The sequence below is a fragment of the Salmo trutta genome, chromosome 12 (assembly GCF_901001165.1).
Source record: "Salmo trutta chromosome 12, fSalTru1.1, whole genome shotgun sequence".
Classification (NCBI taxonomy): Eukaryota; Metazoa; Chordata; class Actinopteri; order Salmoniformes; family Salmonidae; genus Salmo; species Salmo trutta.
Genome location: NC_042968.1, coordinates 10736864 through 10760606, shown reverse-complemented (window position 1 = coordinate 10760606; position 23743 = coordinate 10736864). Strand labels below are relative to the sequence as shown.

General features: G+C 42.7%; 1 protein-coding gene across 3 annotated transcripts in view; it reads right to left on the bottom strand.

The window, feature by feature from the left end:
• Nucleotides 1-13892: 13892 nt before the first annotated feature.
• cdh8 (cadherin 8) overlaps nucleotides 13893-23743 on the bottom strand; it is a 99303-nt gene continuing 89452 nt past the window's right edge. For 2 of the 3 annotated variants that reach the window (XM_029767080.1, XM_029767081.1), the window contains exons 9-12: nucleotides 21733-21854; nucleotides 20993-21110; nucleotides 16125-16376; nucleotides 13893-15997 (exon numbers count right to left, since the gene is read on the bottom strand). In XM_029767080.1, the coding sequence (XP_029622940.1) occupies nucleotides 15510-15997; nucleotides 16125-16376; nucleotides 20993-21110; nucleotides 21733-21854 (980 nt within the window). In that variant the 3' untranslated portion in view covers nucleotides 13893-15509. The remainder of the gene's footprint in view (nucleotides 15998-16124; nucleotides 16377-20992; nucleotides 21111-21732; nucleotides 21855-23743) is intronic. The other variant, XM_029767082.1, reaches the window with a different exon arrangement.

The window sequence follows — 23743 nt, the reverse complement described above, 5'->3', positions numbered from 1 at the left end:
ACCCTGCTAGCCGAATGAGGTCCACCAGCTAATTCTTGGTCTACAATACATCTTTTGCCAATTGGCCTGGACCTTTACTGCCGACACGGAGCCCCGCCGATCCATCACGGCTGGTCTACCAACATAATTGTCCGAGGTGGTTTCAACAGGCTCTTCCATTGCGACGTCACCGAAGGCCCATCTGCTTGCCCCGGCCCGCTAGCTGACTGAATCGCCGTGTCTCCAGCTCACCTAGCGTAGTAGCGACTACTGAATAGGCTCCCTGACTCACCTATTGCTACTCATTGGACCCTATGATCACTTGGCTACACATGCCTCTCCCTAATGTCAATATGCCTTATCTATTGCTGTTTTGGTTAGTTATAATTGTCTTATTTCACTGTAGAGCTCCCAGCCCTGCCCAATATGCCTTAGATAGCCCTTTTGTCCCACCCCCCACACATGCGGAGATGTCACCTGGCTGAACTGGTGCCTCTAGAGACAAAAGCCCTCTCATCGCCACTCAATGCCTAGGTTTATCTCCACTCACATCCTACCATTCCCTTGTCTGTACATTATGCCTTGAATCTATTCTTCCACGCCCAGAAATCTGCTCCTTTTACTCTCTATTCCGAACGCACTAGACGACCAGTTCTTATAGCCTTTAGCCGTACCCTTATCATACTCCTCCTCTGATCCTCTGGTGATGTAGCGGTTTACCCAGGCCCTACAGCCCCCAGCCCCACTCCTATTCCCCAGGCGCTCTCATTTGTTGACTTCTGTAACCGTAATAGCCTTGGTTTCATGCATGTTATTAGAAGCCTCCTCCCTAAGTTTGTTTTATTCACTGCTTTAGCACACTCCGCCAACCCTGATGTCCTAGCCGTGTCTGAATCCTGGTTTAGGAAGGTCACCAAAAATCCAGAAATTTCCATCCCCAACAACAACATTTTCCGACAAGATAGAACTGCCAAAGGGGGCGGAGTTGCAATCTACTGCAGAGATAGCACGCGGAGTTCTGTCATAATATCCAGGTCTGTGCCCAAACAATTCGAGCTTCTACTTTTAAAAATCCACCTTTCCAGAAACATGTCTCTCACAATTGCCGCTTGTTATAGACCCCCCTCAGCCCCCAGCTGTGCCCTGGACACCATATGTTGATTGATTGCCCCCCATCTATCTTCAGAGTTTGTACTGTCCGGCGACCTAAACTGGGATATGATTAACACCCCGGCAGTCATACAATCTAAGCTAGATGCCCTCAATCTCACACAAATTATCAAGGAACCTGGTACAACCCTAAATCCATAACCATGGGCACCCTCTTAGATATCCTCCTAATACACCTCTGCTGTCTTCAACCAGGATCTCAGCGATCACTGCCTCATTGCCTGCGTCCATAATGGGTCCACGGTCAAACGACCACCCCTCATCACTGTCAAACGCTCCATAAAACACTTCAGCGAGCAGGTCTTTCTAAACGACCTGGCCCGGGTATCCTGGAAGGATATCGACCTCATCCCGTCAGTAGAGGATGCCTGGTTGCTCTTTAAAAGTGCTTTCCTCACCATCTTAAATAAGCATACCCCATTCAAAAAATGTAGAACTAAGAACAGATATAGCCCTTGGTTCACACCAGACTTGACAGCCCTTGACCAGCACAAAAACATCCTGTGGCGTTCTACATTTGCATCGAATAACCCAAGCGATATGCAACTTTTCAGGGAAGTCAGGAACCAATATACACAGTCAGGAAAGCTAAGGCTAGATTTTTCAAACAGAAATTTGCATCCTGTAGCACAAATTCCAAAAGGTTTTGAGACACTAAAGTCCATGGATAATAAGAGCACCTCCTCCCACCGATAAATCTACGATAATTGATCATTTCAAGAAAGCATTTTTCTACAGCTGGCCACGCTTTCCACCTGGCTACCCCTACCCCGGCTAACAGCCCGGCACCCCCTGCAGCAACTTGCCCAAGGCCACCACCGCCTCTCTTTCACCCAAATCCAGACAGCTGATGTTCTGAAAGAGCTGTAAAATCTGGATCCCTACAAATCAGCTGGGCAAGACAATCTGGACCCTCTCTTTCTAAAATGATCCGCCGAAATTGTTGCAACCACTATTACTAGCCTTTTCAACCTCTCTTTCGTATAGTCTGAGATCCCCAAAGATTGGAAAGCTGCCGCAGTCATCCCCCTCTTCAAAGGGGGAGACACTGTAGACCTAGACTGTTATAGACCTACAGTTGAAGTTGTAAGTTTACATACACCTTAGCCAAATACATTTAAACTCAGTTTTTCACAATTCATTACATTTAATCCTAGGAAAAATTCCCTGTCTTAGGTCAATTAAGATCACCACTTTATTTTAAGAATGAGAAAAGTCAGAATAATAGTAGAGAGAATGATTTATTTCAGCTTTCATTTCTTTCATCACATTCACAAGTTCAGAAGTTTACATACACTCAATTAGTATTTGGTAGCATTGCCTTTAAATTGTTTAACTTGGGTGAAACATTTCAGGTAGCCTTCCACAAGCTTGTAAGTTGGGTGAATTTTGGCAAATTCCTACTGACAGAGCTGGCACATGCTTTTTCAGTCCTGCCCACAAATTTTCTATAGGATTTGAGGTCAGGGCTTTGTGATGGTCACTCCAATACCTTGACACTGTTGTCCTTAAGCCATTTTGCCACAACTTTGGCAGTATGCTTGGGGTCATTGTCCATTTGGAAGACCCATTTGAGACCAAGCATTAACTTCCTGACAGATGTCTTGAGACGTTGCTCCAATATATCCACATAATTTTCCGCCCTCATGATGCCATCTATTTTGTGAAGTGCACCAGTCCCTCCTGCAGCAAAGCATACCCGCAACATTGTGCTGCCACCCCCGTGCTTCACGGTTGGGATGGTGTTCTTCGGGCTTGCAAGCCTCCCCCTTTTCCCTCCAAACATAACAATGGTCATTATGGCCAAACGGTTCTATTTTTGTTTCATCAGACCAGAAGACATTTCTCCAAAAAGTATGATCTTTGTCCCCATGTGCAGTTGCAAACAGTAGTCTGGATTTTTCATGGCGGTTTTGGAGCAGTGGCTTCTTCCTTGCTGAGCGGCCTTTCAGGTTATAGGACTCGTTTTACTGTGGATATTGATACTTTTGTACCTGTTTCCTCCAGCATCTTCACAAGGTCCTTTGCTGTGGTTCTGAGATTGATTTGCACTTTTTGCACCAAAGTACGTTCATCTCTAGGAGACAGAACGCGTCTCCTTCCTGAGCGGTATCATTTTCTGCAACTTTCGAAGCTGTTTAAAGGCACGGTCAACTTAGTTTATGTAAAAGTCTGACACACTGGAATTGTGATACAGTGAATTATAAGTGAAATAATCTGTCTGGTAACAATTGTTGGTTCTCACAATGAAGCATGGAGGAGGACGTGTGATGGTGTGGGGATGCTTTGCTTGTGACGCAGTCAGTGATTTATCTAGAATTCAAGGCACACTTAACCAGCATGGCTACCACAGCATTCTGCAGTGATACGCCATCCCATGTGGTTGGCGCTTAGTTGGACTTTCATTTGTTTTTCAACAGGACAATGACCCAGCACACCTCCAGGCTGTGTAAGGGCTATTTGACCATGAAGCAAAGTGATGGAGTGCTGTGTCAGATGGTCTGGCTTCCACAATCACCCAACTTCAACCCAATTGAAATAGTTTGGGATGAGTTGGACCACAGAGTGAAGGAAAAGCAGCCAACAAGTGCTCAGCATATGTGGGAACTCTTTTAAGACGGTTGGAAAAACATTCCAGGTGAAGCTGGTTGAGAGAATGCCAAGAGTGTGCAAAGCTGTCATCAAGGCAAAGGGTGGCTACTTTGTTTAACACTTTTTGGGTTACTACATGATTCCATATGTGTTTAAATAAGTTCAGCAAACGTATTTGTACACAAGTGCAAAGTGAACTGTCAGGACTTAAGACTTGGGGTATTTTACATTGACGAAAGGGCACAAAGAGCAAAGAAGTTTCAAGAAACTGTATTCATGGGTATCTTTTCAATTAAACCAGAAAGTGTGTGCACCCCAGATCCCATCATTCTTAAGGTCACTGATACGGACTCTCGCAGAGAATAGCCACTGCAGCCAAAGTAGCCAGATAGTTTTCAAGCGGGTCACTGCAGCAGTGACAGCAGTGCACGGTCCAAACTGCAGGACATCCAGTTTGAGCCGTGCTATCTGCCAACAGAGGTGCTAATTAATACTAATTACACGAGTGGGTCAATTACGCACTCCACAGTGCAGGATCAGTACCACTGTTATGGCATTACCAATAACCACAACCATGCTCCTAAAAATAGATTCAATCAAAACATTCAAATGAAATAATACATTAAATGAGAACATAACCAAAGGTAAAATGCTCTTAATCATATAATGAATGCTACAATTATAATGTGTTTGTAACGTTCGGCGTCAGGTAACGAGGAAGTGGACCAAAACGCAGCTGGGAGCGAACACATGTTTATTCTTTTACACCGAAATAAACACGTACACAAAATCAAGAAAAATACCGATACGTTAGCTGCTCAAAATCAAAGAGACAACAACCCACAAACATCGTGGGGGGAAAAGGAACTTAAATATGATTCCCCAATCAGAGGCAACTAGCGACAGCTGTCTCTGATTGGGAATCGACAGAACCCAACATAGAAATACGCCCCAAAGCAAGGCTATACCAAAACATAGAAAATAAACTATAGAAATGCCACACCCTGACCAAAATAGAAGAGTTCACCTGGTCAGGGCGTGACAGTACCCCCCCTCCAACGGTGCGTACTCCCGGCGCACCAACCTAAAGTCTATTAGGGGGGGACCCGGGTGGGCGCCTCACCCTCGGTGGAGGCTCTGGCCCCGGGCGTGTTTCTCCCCCTGCCTCCACCCTAGCCCTACCCCTCTGGCCCGGACTGGACCACGGTGGAGCGGCATGCTCAGGCTCCGGAGCGGAGCCGCCAACCGGAACAGGACTGGTCACCGGTGGACCGGACACAGGCCGTGCCGGACTGTGGACACGCGCCGTGGGCCTGGTGCGGGGAACAGGGACGGGCCGGACAGGACCGGGGACACGCACCACCAACCTGGTGCGGGGAGCAGGGACGGGCCGGACTGGCCTGGGGACACGCACCACCGGCTTGGTGCGGGGAGCCGGGATGGGGCGGACAGGACTGTGGACACGCACCACTAACCTGGTGCGGGGAGCAGGAATGGGCCGGACAGGACTGGGGACACGCACCATTAACCTGGTGCGGGGAGCAGGGACGGGCCGGACTGGACTGGGGACACGCACCACTGGCTTGGTGCGGGGAGCAGGGACGGGCCGGACTGGACTGGGGACACGCACCACTGGCTTGGTGCGGGGAGCAGGGACGGGCCGGACTGGACTGGGGACACGCACCACTGGCTTGGTGCGGGGAGCAGGAATGGGCCGGACATTACTGGGGACACGCACCACTAACCTGGTGCGGGGAGCAGGGACGGGCCGGACTGGACTGGGGACGTCTGGCAGCTCGGGACAGTCTGGGCAGTCTGGCCACTCCGGCAGTTCAGGGCAGTCTGGCCACTCCGGCAGTTCAGGGCAGTCTGGCCACTCCGGCAGTTCAGCGCAGTCTGGCCACTCCGGCAGTTCAGCGCAGTCTGGCCACTCCGGCAGTTCAGCGCAGTCTGGCCACTCCGGCAGTTCAGCGCAGTCTGGCCACTCCGGCAGTTCAGCGCAGTCTGGCCACTCCGGCAGTTCAGCGCAGTCTGGCCACTCCGGCAGTTCAGCGCAGTCTGACCACTCCGGCGACTGTTGACTGGCGGGCAGCTCCGACGACTGTTGACTGACGGGCAGCTCCGACGACTGTTGACTGGCGGGCAGCTCCGACGACTGTTGACTGGCGGGCAGCTCCGACGACTGTTGACTGGCGGGCAGCTCCGACGACTGTTGACTGGCGGGCAGCTACTGCCCCGTCAAACAGCCCTTGTGCCCCCCCCTAAAAAATTCTTGGGGATGCCTCTCGGTCTCCCTAAACTCTTCCATCGCCCTGGAAATGCTCCTCCTTAACTCGGCCCATGTCCATCCTTCCTCTTCGTTCCTCTGCTGCTTGGTCCTGGTTTGGTGGGTTGTTCTGTAATGTTCGGCGTCAGGTAACGAGGAAGCGGACCAAAACGCAGCTGGGAGCGAACACATGTTTATTCTTTTACACCGAAATAAACACGTACACAAAATCAAGAAAAATACCGATACGTTAGCTGCTCAAAATCAAAGAGACAACAACCCACAAACATCGTGGGGGGAAAAGGAACTTAAATATGATTCCCCAATCAGAGGCAACTAGCGACAGCTGTCTCTGATTGGGAATCGACAGAACCCAACATAGAAATACGCCCCAAAGCAAGGCTATACCAAAACATAGAAAATAAACTATAGAAATGCCACACCCTGACCAAAATAGAAGAGTTCACCTGGTCAGGGCGTGACAGTGTTCAATTTAAACTTAGTCTTGGCATGTGTATGCAGCCACCACCTACTACAGACAGTGTTGTTTGATGTTGTGAGACTGTTGATAAACAGTAATCATTAATTGGCTTAACATGAAACCACATTACCGCTCTGGCCTAGGTGTCTGCTGTTACTACACTAAATATGAAAATGCTCATTCATGGTGAATGAGCCTTTTCATATAAATGTGGTCTATGGACAGTCAGACAGAAGGGTCATGATAGACAGATGGATTGGGATATTTAAAAATGCAAAACACACTATCTAATTTAAGCTGCAGTCTAACATATTCTCACATTTGCATGTGCTGATGTTTTTGTGATGGAGGGCAGCACTTTAGGCAACGTAATTACAGTTTCCCCACAGCATCAGGAGCCACCAGACAGTATTTAAACTCAGTAGAGAACATGTACAAGGTTGTCACCAGAGGGGCACTTCCATTACGTGACAAAAGTGGGAAGATAATTAGATTTGCTGTTTAGTTAAGCAGCCTCTGTCAGACCTACAGACAAAACATAATTGTGACTGCAGGAACTGACTGCATGAACTGTGACTGCATGAACTGTGACTGCAAGTGAGCCAGTTGGTCTGCCGGGGTCACACAGGTTGGATTCACATTTCTACGGAGTATGTCAACACTTTAAGAAAAAAAAATCAAGGAGACAAACCTTGTTCTAAATACACTGAACAAAAATATAAACACAAAATGCAACAATTTCAACAATTTTACTGAGTTACAGTTCATATCGAAAAATAAATCAATTGAAATAAATTCATTAGGCCCTAATTTATGGATTTCACATGACTGGGCAGGGGCGCAGCCATTTGTGGACCTGGGAGGACAAAGGCCCACCCACTTGGGAACAAGGCCCACCCACTGGGGAGCCATGACCTACCAATCATAATTTGTTTTTCCCACAAAAGGGCTTTATTGCACAGAAAAACTCCTCAGTTTCATCAGCTAGTCTCAGACGATCATGTAGGTGAAGAAGCCGGATGTGGAGGTCCTGGGCTGGCGAGGTTACACGTGATCTGCGGTTGTGAAGCCGGTTGGACGTACTGCCAAATTCTTTATAATGATGTTAGAGGTGGCTTATGGTAGAGAAATGAACATTCAATCATCTGTCAAAAGCTGTGGTGGACATTCCTACAGTCAGCATGCTAATTTCACGCTCCCTCAAAACTTGAGACATCTGTGGCATTGTGTTGTGTGACAAAACTGCACATTTTACAGTGGTCTTTTATGGTCCCCAGCACAAGGTGCATCTGTGTAATGATCATTGTGTTTAATCAGCTTCTTTATATGTCACACCTGTCAGGTGGATGGATTATTTTGGCAAAAGATAAAGGCTCACTAACAAGGATGTAAAAAATGTGTGCATCAAATTTGAGAGACACACGCTTTGTGTGTGTACGGACATTTTCTGGGATAATTTTATTTCAGCTCATGAAACATGGGACCAACACTTTACATGTTGCGTTTATTTTTTTCCAGTATAATTTGCTGTAAAATATACTAGTATTGCAGTATTTATGTGGTATGAGTTCGCTTCCTATTTAATGGTGAACTACTACAGTAAATCCACATTTTTAACTGCCTATGAAGTATATAGGATTCAAATAAACAAAGACAGAAATAAATGATCCCCACTCTCTTTCTGTGTGACAATATATAAATGAATTCAAGCACAGTCAGTAATTGACAAGATCAAGTTATTTTGCTATTCATGAAGAGTCGTTACTATATGAGATAAGATTGAACTCTAATCTTTCAGCAGGATTAACCTCGAGAGAAGCTGATGCTCAAAATAAATCTCTCTTTATAAGATGTGAGTAAAAAAGGGAAAATTGCAATGCCTCTAAGACTCTCTTTTGTTAACACAATGAGGGACAGACTATTATTACTATATAACACAGAGCTATAAAATGGAATTCAATTTAATTAATATAATCAAGGCCTATTCATTCCCTGAGAAACCTTTTTACATGAGTAGGTAACATTCCGAGATGGAATGTTGATGGGTTTACTTTCTTTGAAAAGAAATGAGTGGTGAGAGGGTACACGTAAAGAACATCTGTTCAATCTAATTGAAAAACATATTTCTTTAACAGACTTCACAATATTTATTTGCAGGTTGACGGGCTTTGGCAGATATCAAATTGAAGAAAATGGTCTAATGGCCTTGCATGTTCACCAAACAGCTTTTTGAGACTGTCATTTTCATTTAAAATAAAAATGAATATATATTCAATTGACCTATATGAGACATGAAGAGGGGCACTTATTCATAAAAGGAAATTAGTTTAGTAACCATGAGATCTCACAGAACAGACCTAAACATTTTCCACCCTCTGTTGCTGATGGTGACAACCTTTAATACCTGTATTCATACCTGAATAGTCCTCTACACATTGTAATGAGACATGAGACATTTTTGTTCATTGTAAATAGTTGAGAACATGTTGTACAGATATCCATTAGTCACCTTTCTATGTTATGCCCTAGAATTCGAAATGGAATACAATATCTCAAGTCCTTGGAGGGATCTTTGTTATGGAAAGTTTCATATTGTACTATTGTTCAGAGCTGAGCTACCCAGTCTGACAATACAAAAGCTGTGAAGTTTACTTTTGGTTCCCATGTCAGTTCGTCACATTCAATAAACAAGCAGTTTATACAATGTATGTGATTTGTAAAGTTAAATCGACTTAATTCCATAATGTTAAACTGATAAAGTATTTATTTAAGACAGTATAGGTTGAGAACAATCCCAGCATCGTATGTGGATAAAGGCATGCCTTCATCAACACAGTACTTTTTAAAGAAAAGCTACTAGCAGCAATAAATGATAAGCAGTTGACATTTCCTGTTTTTTCCTGCCTGTCGTTTACCATTTAGGTTCACAGTCAATAATCTTGATTGTAACATACTTTTTACTTTACTGGCTCAAATGTCAATGTTTTTTTCTTTCCAAGCCAACAGGAAAGACAGAATTCTTGAGGAAATATGGTCAGGCACAAAATTATTGGCAACCTTGATAAAGATAATCAAAAAAGACTGCATGAAATAAATAATACAAATACTGAGCTGTATTGTATGCATTTTGGGGGGGTTGAAAAGTATATTATTTTGTACTAATAGAATTGCTCAGAGAAAGAGATTCTGTATGCATGGCCAAAAAGCTCTATTTTCATGTCATCCAACAAATGTAAACGCCTGGACATTGCTAAATGACATTGGCACTTGGATTGGAAACCTGCGCTGTGGTCAGATGACATGAAAATAGATATATTTGGCCACGCACACCAGTGATGGGTTTGGCATGGAAAGAAAGATGCATATGAAGAAAAGAACCCCATGCCTACTATATGGCGGCGCTGAAAGAGATGGCCGCCGTTTTACGATCCCGTAACCAATTGTACTATTGTGTATGTTTTTCAAGTTAATTGTAACTTACTTTGTGTCATGCCTGCTCCCGCTCTTCCCCCCTGGAGCTCGAGGGCGCCAGACTGCCCAGCTCCATTCCCTAGCTGGCTCGAGAGGTTTCCTTGCCCCGGTTGGCTCAGAAGGCGCCCCTCCCACGTCAGGCCTCAGTCGGATCGTCAGGTTTTTAAGCCCAGCCGGTTTGTCAGGCTGCTATGCCTCAGCCGGATCATCGGGCTCCCACAACCTCAGCGGTTAAATGTCAACTCCCCGTACCCGCTTCTCTTCTGCAGCATCGTTCATTACAATTTTGTACATAATGTTTCTACCCCCGTGTCTTATGACCGAAAAGAGCTTCTTGATATCAGGGCAGCGATTACTCACCCCGTGCTGGAGGAATTCTTTTTTTTCAACGAGTCGGATGGGAAGGATTTACTCCTGATACCCGACAAGGCCCTCATCCCTGTCATTCGCAGGAGGAAAAGACAGAGATATCGTGGACAACGGTCAGGGTGCCTTGTAAGGATCCATCGCCGAGAGGGTAATCTACCTTTACCATCAGCCTTATTAGCCAACGTACAATCAATCGATAATGAAATAGACGAATTACGAGCATGTATATCCTACCAACGGGACATTAAAAACTGTTATATCTTATGTTTCACCGAGTTGTGACTGAACGACGACATGATTAACATACAGCTGGCAGGTTTTAAGCTTTTTCGGCAGGATAGAACAGTGGCCTCTAGTAAGACAAGGGGCGGCGGCCTATATATATATTTGTAAACAACAGCTGGTGCACGAAATCTAAGGAAGTCTCAAGGTTTTGCTCGCCTGAGGTAGGGTATCTCATGATAAGCATCTATATTCTTTGTTTGTGTCTATATACCACCACAGACTGATGCTGGCACTAAGACCTCACTCAATGAGCTGTATATGGCCATTAGCAAACAGGAAAGCGCTCATCCAGAGGCAGCGCTCCTAGTGTCCAGGGACTTTAATGCAGGGGAACTCAAATCAGTTTTACCTCATTTATATCAGCATGTTAAAAGTGCAACCAGAGGGGAAAAAAACTCTAGACCACCTTTACTCCACACACAGAGACACGTACAAAGCTCTCCCTTGCCCTCCATTTGGCAAATCTGACCATAATTCTATCCTCCTGATTCCTGCTTACAAGCAGGAAGCACCAGTGACTCGATCAATAAGAAAGTGGTCAGATGAATCAGATTCTAAGCTACAGGACTGTTTTGCTAGCACAGACTGGAATATGTTCCGGGATTCTTCCGATGGCATTGAGGAGTATGCCACATCAGTCACTGGCTTCATCAATAAGTGCATCGATGATGTCGCCCTCAGTGACTGTACCTACATACCCCAACTAGAAGCCATGGATTACAGGCAATATCACATTGAAATAAAGGGTAGAGCTGACATTTTCAAGGAGCGGGACTCTAACCCGGAAGCTTATTAAAAAAACCGCTATGCCCTCCAACGAATCATCAAACAGGTAAAGCGTAAATACAGGACTAAGATTGAATCGACGATCGTCGGATGTGGCAGGGCTTGCAAACTTTTACAGCTACATAGGGAAGCACAGCCACGAGCTGCCCAGTGACACAAACCTACCAGACGAGCTAAATGACTTCTATGCACGCTTCGAGGCACTGAAACATGCATGAGAGCACCAGCTGTTCCGGACAACTGTGTGATTACGCTCTCCGAAGCCGATGTGAGTAAGACCTTTAAACACGTTAACATTCAAAAGGCTGCAGGGCCAGAAGGATTACCAGGACGTGTACTCCGAGCATGCACTGACCAACTGGCAAGTGTCTTCACTGACATTTTCAACCTGTCCCTGACTGAATCTATAATACAAACATGTTTCAAGCAGATCACCATTGTCCCTCTGCCCAAGAAAACTAAGGTAACCTGCCTAGTTGACTACCAACCCGTAGCACTCACGTCTGTAGCCATGAAGTGCTTTGAAAGGCTGGTCATGGCTCATATCAACACCATTATCCCAGAAACCCTAGTCCCACTCCAATTTGCATACCTACCCAACAGATCCACAGATGATGCAATCTCTATTGCACTCAACACTGCCCTTTCCCACCCGGACAAAAGGAACACCTATGTGAGAATGCTGTTCATTGACTACAGCTCAGCGTTCAACACCATAGTGCCCTCAAAGCTCATCACTAAGCTAAGGACCCTGGGACTAAACACCTCCCTCTGCAACTGGATCCTGGACTTCCTGACGGGCTGCCCCCAGGTGGTAAGGGTAGGGAACAAACATTCGCCAAGTTGATCCTCAACACTGGGGCCCCTCAGGGGTGCGTGCTCAGTCCCCTCCTGTACTCCCTGTTCACTCATGACTGCATGGCCAGCCATGACTCCAACACCATCATCAAATTTGCTGATGACACAAAAGTGGTAGGCCTGATCACCGACAACGATGAGACAGCCTATAGGGAGGAGGTCAGAGACCTGGTCGTGTGGTGCCAATGTGAAGAAGACAAAGAAACTACAGGAAAAGGAGGACTGAGCATGACCCCATTCTCATCGGGCAGGGAACAGATTGAGAGCTTCAAGTTCTTTGGTGTCCACATTTTTTCTTAAATTATTGTTGCTTAAGGGCTTGTAAGTAAGCATTTCACTGTAAGGTCTACACCTGTTCGGCTCATGTGACAAATACAACTTGATTTGATTTGATCTTTGATGCTATTTTGCTTCCACTGCTCCTGGGGCCCTTGTTAATGCCAACGGCATCATGAACTTTACCCAGTACCAGGACATTTTAGCCAAAAACCTGGTTGCCTCTCCAGGAGGTGGAAACTTGGCCATGAGTGAATCTTCCAGCAAGACAATAACCCTAAGCAGACATCAAAATCCACAAAGAAATGGTTAATTGACCACAAAATCAACATTTTGCAATGGCCATTTCAGTCTCCCAATTAAAAACCTGTGGCTGTCCATTCCATAAGCGCAGAAGAAGGATATCAAGGATATGGACAGATTCTGTATAGAGGACTGGTCTAAGATCCCTTCCAATGTGTTCTCCAATCTCATTAAACATTTTAGAAAACACCTCAGTGCCATTATCCTCGCAAGGTGAGGTATTTAAAGGTAAAACAAAATCTCTTTCCCTGAGCAACTGTATTAGTATAGAAAATACATAAAAAATACTAAATAAATTTTTCCACAATAAATGTGTATACAATATAGCTCAGTATTTGTATAATTTATTTTATACAATGTTTTTGGCTTATCTATGGAAGCCCTGAAGCAACATTGTTATTTTTTTAATTACTTAGTCATTCAAACGAGATACTAAGTCATTCGAGATACTAAGTTCATCCTTCCGAGGGTCGCATGTTCAATCCCAGTGGAAGACACTTGTTTGATATGTTTTTGTTTTAACCCTATCCCAAACCGTATCTCTTACTTTAGCCATTCAGAATGAATGCCTAAACTTAAGTGTAGTTTTTTTGTTGTTGCCCTATCCAAAAATGTAAACCTTAACTTAAGCATTGAGAATTAATGAAAGATGATGCTGAGCAACTCTAAAACGTTTGGAGAAAAGTGGATAAACATCAGAATCTGAAGTCAAATTGGTAAAATGTGAGATCTTATTTCCCCACGTACAGCCCCTATCAAAGAACTGTCAATGAATAATCATATCAGTGGATGGCATCAGTAAATGAATGGTTGCAGCAAAGGACAAACACAACTAATTAGACAATAACAATTAAGTCGTTCAAATTAGATACTAACTTGTTTGAACAAGATACCAAGGGTGCCAATAATTCCGGGTCTGACTGTAGGTTTTAAAACCAGTCAGTGCATCAACTGCCAAATAAATTCTTCCTAATTATAAGATATGTGACATGATGACATATTGATATTGGTACTTCCTGATGCACAATGACGGACATAGATAATTCAAGTAGGAACTGTGCAAAACTCTCTTATTCCAACCATCTTAGCTGCTGAAGAAAGCCAAACCCATTCAGTAATATTTATAAAAATATATTTCACAAAGTAGGAAACAATACAGGGTATCTTAGATTACATTACAGGGAGTAAATAATTAAACATACACATTTATAAGCGTCAAAGCACAGTAGAAAATATGATCTGCATGTAAGACTATTTCATATATATTATTAAGTCTACTGAGAACTGCCATATACCGTATCAGTACAAATTGAGTATGCACGCAGCTGTAGTGCCATTTTAGATTCTCATGTGCAAGAGCTAACGTGCATAGACAAAACCTACCACCTCAATGAAAGCTACGGATATTATCAGTAACTCTATGTACATGTATTTTTTGTATAATATCATACAGTGTAGCACAATATGCAAGAGTCTGTATTTTATTTTTGTGGGTTTTGTTACCAGTGGTTCCTAAATAAAATTGAGGGGTCGAATATTCACATCAATTAAATTATCCCAGCTATTGTGCTTATATGGTCACTGGCAACTCTGTATACAGAATAATGATAAACAGTATACATTAATTGTATGTGTAAAAGTTCCCTTTCCATCCAATGTTTTATTATACAGTAATTCCTGTTCTCTGTATACTATATTAACAGCAATATCCAAACAACAAGTTCAGCTGTGATGAAATAGCTTCAGCGGTGGATAGAACAGTTGAGAAAAGGGATCCTTCTAAACTCTTACTCACTTATAACCTGTAGCACAGAAACAAACGCAAATAAGAACAGATATATAAAAAACAAATCATACAACGATAATGAGGAATCAACACGATCATTTTCAAAAAACGTGTGAATACAATTGTATTTAATGCTTGCTTCTGTAAAAAGAAGGCCTCAAAGTTTCTACATTTCTCTTTTTTTGTCTTTCGCTTTAGTCTTTTATAGGCTAATAATATTTGCAAACCACACTTGGAGCGTGTAAATACAAATAGTTGTATAAAGCAAGCCGTCTGGCTCAGACAGTTTATAAATGTGGCCACCTGGTATCAAATGATATCTAAACAAATTAATTTTGAAGCCAATATTGTAGTGGTTCTCATTTTGCTTTTTCAAATAATACATACATTCAACATTGTAATGTCGATCAAATATTGCTTTTTCTTTTAGTTTCCTATTTTATCTTTGATTAGCTGGGTGGTGGGTAGAGATCTGAGATGAGGGCCACTCAGTAGTACCATTGTTCTGTGGTTGAATCTCCACGTTGTCCAAGAAGGCTGTAGCTCACACAATCCCTCTCTCTTCTTTCATCAGTCAACTACCAAGAATCCAGGTCTTTATGTTTCTGGCAGTCACAGCAAATGACAAATACCCCAAATACTGCTAGACACTCCACGACGGAATCTAAGTTACACTCCACAAGAATCATAGACCTCCTAATATAGACATTGTTAAGTTTGGCTCAACAATACAAAGCGCTTAATGTGATAGATGATGAACGCTATACTTCAATCTAAGAGTACGAAAGGTGGCCCCCTTTTTTAAACAGCTGTTTCTAAAAGCCGGCAAACCCTAGCATAATACACAAGTATGTGGACAAAATCAAAGGGTCTCTGCTGATCAAAGGTCAAGTCTCCTTATCACTTTCACCCACTGAGTAGAGCTCCCCAAGTCTTCTGAAACGCGGACCCCACTCTCTGAGGTAGTCATAGTTCTGGTCTGAGTCTGAGGACGCAGTCTCGAGGGAGCTCAGAGACCCAGCAATGGAGCCCCGGCCCTCATAGCCATAGATCTGAATGGAGTCGTAGGGAGGGGCTGTGGGGTCGTTGTCCGCCTCGTGGAGTCTGACATTGATGAACTCATCCACGTCCACACCGTTAGGGCCACCACTCTGCCTTGGCATGAACTGCAGGTCCGGCTTGATATCCTTGCGGGGCAGATAGCCATTGATTCCATCAGGGTTCTGCAGTGTGGCAATGTCAAAGGCCTCGGTGTCTTCTTCTCCACCCCCCTCATCGTCATAGCGGATGATGTTCTCCCTCACATCTTCATCATCTTTGATTATAAGTGGCTTGTTCTTGTGTCTTCTCAGTGTCACAAACAGCACCACTATAACTGCCGAACAAGAGGACATGTCAAAGTCACGTGCTCACAAAGACAATGTTTGTAGAGGTCTACCAATGTTGCGTGTCTGTATTTTTCAGATGTAATCAAATGGCATTAAGTATCAGTATTATCTTACCTAAAAGTAGAATTATGCAGGCCAGAATGGCAATCAAAGCTCCCATGCTGAGGCCAATGGGTAGGACATAGGCCTCCACGTTGCATGACTGGACTATTCCCTCCCTGCTGCATCCACACACCCGGATGGTCAACGTGTTAGTGCTGCTCATTGGAGGATTTCCATTGTCAGTCACAATTATGGGAAGGAAATACATCTCCTGTTTCTGGCGCCGGAAGGTGTCATGCTTGGCTAAAACACTGATGGAATTGTCTGTGGGGAGAGAAAGCAGTTGTAAAAAAAAAACATCTAGCAAATTAGCTTCCGTTGAGTAAGAGCATGTTTTTTTGTAGTGACAAACCAAAATGTTTTGCAATCCAGTAACATTTTTAAATTTGGGCAATTCCAAATGAGGGTGAGGTTATGACACTAGAAAAACAGCAGTTGCATTGGCCTGCCATTTGTTTTGTGGTCTCACGTGTATACTCTGCTGATGGCTTTCAGTCACTTTCCTCCTCATCATATTCGAATAGCAGAACTCTGTAAGAGATTGAATCCTATTTTGTCATACCCATACTAAGATGTGGAAATGAAGAGACGTGAGTGCCACACTGACTTAGATGATGATACAAGGCAACTCCGAGAGGTGCCAGGGGCTCTTTGATGACACTTCTGTGAGCTCTGTGTTCATTATCTAGCTAATAATATCCACTCACCCACATATTGTCAAACACTTTTATTCCTGTAAGAGTCTACTCAAGTTGGTGTAACGGAAAATATGTTGTTGATAGTCTCGCCCTTACAGAAAAGCCAAATGATTTCACGTGAAGTTTCACATTTGAAATCATGTGAAAACGTGCTTTTGGAACACATTTTACACGTGATCACATTTCAACATGTGTAGTTTCATATTATCACATGTGGCTTTACATGTTGCTGAATGTTATCACATTAATTTCACATGAGATCACGTGATCACATGAAAAAGTGTTTTTGGAACACTTCACGTGTTCACATTTGAAGTGAATGTGCTTTTTCCATGAGGGCAGTTCAATTGTCTACCCTCTGTCTGAGCATGCGTGACAGAGAGACGTGAAACATTAGCAATAAAGCCTGAAGGAAACATGTTGTCCATCACATTGTAGCAACTTCATACCAAAAGTGTCTCCATCATAAAAATGTATACAAAAAGTCCAGTATACAGTGTCAGTATACGCTGAGTATACAAAACATTAAGAACACCTTCATAATATTGCGTTGCACCCCATTTTACCCTCAGAACAGCCTCAATTTATCGGGGCATGGACTACAAGGTGTCGAAAGCATTCCACATGAACATGCTGGCCCATGTTGACTCCAAAGCTTCCTACAGTCGTGTTGGTTAAATGTCCTTTGGGTGGTGGACCATTCTTGATACACACGGGAAACTGTTGAGCATGAAAAACCCAGCAGTGTGACAATTCATTCAGTTGTACAACTGACTAGGTATCCCTCTCCCCTTTCCCTTTCCTTTATTGACCCACTCAAACCGATGCATCTGGTACCCACTAACATACCCCGTTCAAAGACACTTCAATCTTTTGTCTCGCCCGTTCACCCTCTGAATAGCACACATACACAATCCATGTCTCAATTGTGTCAAGGCTTTAAAAAATCATTCTTTAACCTGTCTCCTCCCCTTCATCTACACTGATTGAAGTGGATTTAACAGGTGACATCAATAAGGGATCATAGCTTTCACCTGGATTCACTTGTTTTGTTCAATCAGTGTATGTCTCTGTTGGTAGAGCATGGCACTTGCAACGGCAGGATTGTGGGTTCGATTCCCACGGGAGACCACTACTGTAAGTTGCTTTGGATAAGAGCGCCTTGTAAAATGCTGGTTCCTATCCTGTCAATCTTAAGTGCACAGCAGTATCACATTTATCACAATAGATACCTGTACTTTTCTCTGAGGTATTTTAACTTAAGACTATGAGGTTAAAGCCTAAACAGCTTGTGTGCAGTAGGATATTCTAGCTGGCTAACCCTGTTCCCTGGCCCTGGCTAACCCTATCCTCTCCACAGCACATATCCTCTCCACAGCACATTCACTGCAATTAGAGTCATCATCACAAACAAACCAGCACACAAGTTCAAAGGGTCTGCTACTCTTCACTGGAGTGGCTTTGCCTGCTCTGTGCAGGTGGAAATAGTCATACAAGTGCTGTGCCTATATTTCTCTCATGTAGAACACTGACACTTCACAACAGCTAGATGTAGACATTTTTTTTGTTTGTATTTATTTATTATTATTTATTTTTATTCAATATCTGAAACATACAATATACTTGCAGTGAAGCCGCTCAACAACTACATCATAACAGTCATCCAACAGACTCCCATTCAGAGCGACACACAGAAGCATCCAGGGTCAATGCCCTGCTCAAGGGCACGTTGACAGATCTCCCAACAGGCCAAAAAACGTGAACCCGAACCCTCCAAGATCCCCCCACAGTAACCCAATAGCTGTCCCTCAACCATTCGAGACCCCTCCCACAGTCCCCCCAAGAAGAAAAATAAAATGAATTCCATTCCCCACCCCCAAGAACCCCCCCAATGCACCAACAACCAAGAGAACGAACTAAAGAGAAAAAAGAAAAAGACAGAAGAAAACAGCAAACAATGAAAAAAAAAAATGTTTTAACAAAAAAATTCTAAAAAAAGGACATCAAGGACAACTAAAATCATAACAGCAATGCCAACTGTATATGTTTGTGTGCATGTCTGGCACTATTACATGTATGTGTGTGTTCTTGTATGCGTTCATTTGAATGAGAGTGTGTGTATATGCATGTGTACAAACACCTGCATGGCATCAGCTTCAGGCAAACCGGCATTAGTTGTAAAAACACTGCACCTCAGTGTCATTCAAACATACTTTTTATTATGTTTTATTTGTACTTTGTTTTTGTACTTTTATCTTTGACCATCATTCTATCTCCCGCACAGCAACTCCACTCCCACTTGTCTCCAATTCCACATCCCAACCCTCAGCTTCCCTCAGCCCATCTCATCTATCTCTGCTGGCCACCCACTTCGGGTTTCTACGCAACACATATCTTTCAACTATGCTGTGATGTTTAACGTACAATTTCAATCTATCTAATCGAACAGAATCCACAGATTACAAGTTGAAGATAAATAATTTTACTAAGAGTATTAGTATATTAGTAATTGACTGACCCGGTCTCTCCAGATCTCCTAACAGTACTATTTCTAGGGTCAATTTTAGATCAATACTATGCATTTTCAGACATTCCTGAGACCAGAAACAGGCTACCTGAGGGCAATACCAAAATAAATGGTCTATTGATTCTGTATCCTCACAACAAAATCTGCAGAGCTTCGATGATTTTATGCCCAAAATATTCAACATTTTGTTGGTGGCAAGAATTCTATATAATAATTTTAGCTGAAAAGCACAGTCTTGAATCTTGCTTACCATGGAATCGGTACATCAAAAATCTCTTCCCAACTATTTTACAATCTGTATGGCACAGATGTCAACATCCTGGTCCTCAAATTAAACTTGTATACTTTCCTATTTATGCTATTTTCATTCATCCACCAGTTTTGATCCTTTATATTGGGCAGACAGACCAGTTCCCTACCTCCTCCCGCTGCCACCTGCCTCCTCCATTTTTGGGGTAATGCTGTAATCAATTGGTTGTACTCTTGGATTGAGCAGACCTTCCCGTACAATTATGATAACTCCATGAAGAACATAACTCTACCATTCCAATTTACAATATCATTTAAGAACAAAATACCCTTTTAAAACATCTTTCCCATAAATACAGGTATTTTATCAACCAGCACATTTGAGTTCAGCCATAATATTTGTTGTAATATTTGTTCTATCTTTTCAGGGGGATGAAATTGAAATTGTAGCCAGCTCTGTAATGCTTGAAAAGTATCATTTTCAATTAATCGAAAATGAGACATGGCAATCAGCACTAAGGCAAAAAGGTCCTTTTTAAACAATGGATGAGCTTTTCTTAGTAATCTACTTGAGAGCCATTTAAGGTCAAGTAAAACTTTTGAATGTAGACATTAACAAGAAGAGTGATTTCTTACACTATAAATCTTGGCTGAGAAAATGTGATTAAAATGTAAAAACCTGTCTACTGTTATGGATAAGTATATATGTGTATTAGTTTGTAGCAGTTGAATTAATATCTTAATGATATCTACATGTGAAAATATTGCTTCAATATTGCCTGTGGTTTCTTCTTTATAAATTCCTCTAGATTCAGCAACTTTTCCTATTTGTCTCTTAATTCACCTGTTTCCATGGTGGCAGGTTTCCATTTAGATAAAGAGGCTGGTGCATTTAATGTCCTGATTCTATATTTTCCTTTTACTAACAACTAGACACAGCAGTTCCTCTTGCCTGCAGCCTTCACATCAAAACAGTCGGACAGAACCAGATGAAGATTCTTCGCTCCAAGCTCTTTGAAAACATTACGCAACAACATCAGGATGAGCGTGGGCTCTTCAGTGAGAGTAATGGAAAAGAGCAGGGGGGGGGGGGGGAGAGAACAGCAAGCCTGCTAAACCAATCACCGTATTTAGCAAACAAATGTAGTGCCATCTGCCATGCAGCAACAGCTCTCAGGAAGTCACCCTACAATGAGCTGCAAGACTACCCGCAGACGATTTGGATTCAACTAATTTACTTTCTTTCAAAATGCACTGGGGAGTAAAGAGTAGCTGATGACCAGGCTATTGCGCATCTGCTAACCACTGGGTACGGTAATCCAACCAGATTTCATCTTCAATTGGATTAATATGCTGCAGGATATAAGACATTTTTTGTCATTCTCTGTCACATGTTCTGTCCTTACCTCCATTGTTTTTTATCGTGAAATTAGGATTGTTTAACATCTCTGGGATGAGGCGGTATTCAAAGTAGTGTCCCTGTATTGGGTCATCCTTGTCGACAGCACTGACTGTCTGTATCACCTGTGGAAACACAGACAGAAAGAGAGGAGCCCAATACCATTAGAGAGATAGGTCATCCATTACTTTTTTTTGCCATCACAAAAAGCCTGACCGTGACATTGGCTCAGAGAAAATGAAAAATATCCTCCATTCATTCCAGGAATTTGAGATTGTTATCAATGTGGTGCTGTCTCACCTGGCACAGTTTTGGTTTCTGGGTTCATCTATTTACCTGCCATCATAGTTCTTATCAAGCTGTATGTCTGTGATTGATTAGAAATGAGAATTCAGCTATCTCGGTCATTGGTCTTTTATTTTATTGTAGTCGTCTGAATGAATAGGATTGATGTGAAGGAGAATGCAAAGCACTTGTCCAGAATTTTGGCTAGAGATCCATTGTGCCATCTGGAGGAGGACATGAAAGACAACTCTGAATTATGATTCACTCTGATCAATTCTGACTGCTCTCATTTTCCCTCGGTCTCTATGTGTTGTGTCAGGGGAGGAGTGTCTCAGAGAAAGGCCACACTCCTGCCTCTGTACTTTCCCAGTGAAATAAATAGGCTATAATTCACCATGGCTGATCATTACGGAGGAGATGCAGGGGGAGACGACAATGGCAGCCTTGATGAATGCCCCCTACCTGGCCAGGTTTGCCATTTTCACAGAGGAAAGCCTCGTATTCCGTCGCAAACTCTGGGGCGTTGTCATTTATGTCCAGCACTCGGATGGCCACGATAGCCCGTGATATCTGGCTGTGGTTTCCTGATAAACAAAACCAAACAACAGACAATGAATACAATAACATTGGATACTATACAGCGGGAAATTAAATCCCAGGTAAATTCCATGACCCAGATAATTTTTTTTCTGTTCTTTTTAAAAAAAAATCCCTAGGCTGATAGAAAGACAGATGAGAAACCACATCAATCTGAGTTTTAGCTAATACCAAGAATGCAAAACAGAAGTGGTGAGAGAAAAAAAATCACATTCAAAGTGCTTTTGAAATCCCCTGAACACGCTCATGTTTTATGCATGAGGGTTAAAAAAATGCATATTAATGAATCAACGGCAGCAGAAGTCTAAAAAGATAATAAAGGGCAATTTAATTATATTCGATTTTTATTGGGATTATTCATCGCCCATAATTGACAGTCCCTTTTGAGATAAATGATTGTGTTTAATAAGTGTTGCAATCACTAACTTGTAGCTAATAATTTGGTCCATAGAGCAATAGATGTCGCTCTGGCTGTTGACACCTTTCCTCTTTTTGTATGTTTGTGAGACCATACACATAGCTAACATTCAAAACAATAATGTGCATGATGCATGTTGTCACATAGAAAACAGAAAAACAGAAAATGGTTTTGATATATGGTTGTCATACAAGTTTGTGATATAAGCACCCCTTAGCTCACTCACATAACACTGCAGCAAGTGGAGGATTTTACACTTAAGAATGCTTCAGGACAAAATGCCCAGAGGTGAGCGTAAGAGAGGAGAGAAAGAGTGGGAAACAGAGAGAAACTAAAATAGACAGTTTGCTAGAAGGTGATAGATGGACAGAGTGGGAAAAAGAGAAGTGTCCACATTTTCCTTGTGCTCTGTTAAAGTGACTTTCACTCCACCGCAGCAAGCATTGCAATCTGATTAGTCAGATGTCAACTGGTGCAAGCAGCAGAACGCGACAACGTTTGGGTGGCAAATGGCAATGGAATTGGACTGGAAACACAGTTCTTCCTCTTCACGCCAGAGAGGATTCCTGCTTGGCTCCAATCCACAAAGAATTGTAAACAGACATATTTATTTTGGTAAATTTCGATTAAGTGTGTTCATTGATGCTGCTGTCTTGAGTCACAGTCACTTTAGCATAAGTCATGAAAGGCACAGTGAAATGTCTAACACCAGACATGGCAAAACTAGCATAATATCAACAGAGACACATTGCATTTACAATAACATGCCATGAATGTATGCTCTATAGCATAACTTTGATATAAAAAAACTGGATATTTTTTAAATATTTTTTTATTGTTGTGACAATTAGTGTCTTTCCCTTTGATTAAGAAAGGGGAGGGAGAGCAAGTTACAAGAATTTTACATTTCTCATTCAATAGCTTCAAGGTGTGCACTACATTTTATAACAACACACAGTCCCCCTGAAACAATCTGTATGCAAATAAAGTTTTACACATGGTTTAAGTTGTTTGTAGTTCTACCTCGAAGATGTTGTATAGTCAGTCAGCTTCCTGGATCACAGATGTTCCTGCATCTCTAATGGAAGCTGGCTTTGGTGCAAACAACGTTGGTGTTTGTGTTTACATCTGTTCATTTGATACTTCCTAATGTACTTGCACTTCCACAAATTGACTACTGAGCTGTATCACACTCTGTGGTCATTAACATGAGATAGGTTACAAGTGCAAGACTAGTTTATAGAGGATTATGAAGGCCGGTCACTCCTTTGTTGGAGGCAACAATGAAGTCGTTCAAACTGTGTTAGTAAACAGATCTGAGTGTTCACAAGCAGCTGTCTTCCCCCTGAGTTTACACTCGTCCTTCATCATTGCATTGATATGAAAAGGAAATTGCATTTAGTTAATCATGTCGTAGACCACAAACAGCGTAACAATTTCTATTGGAAATGTTACTTA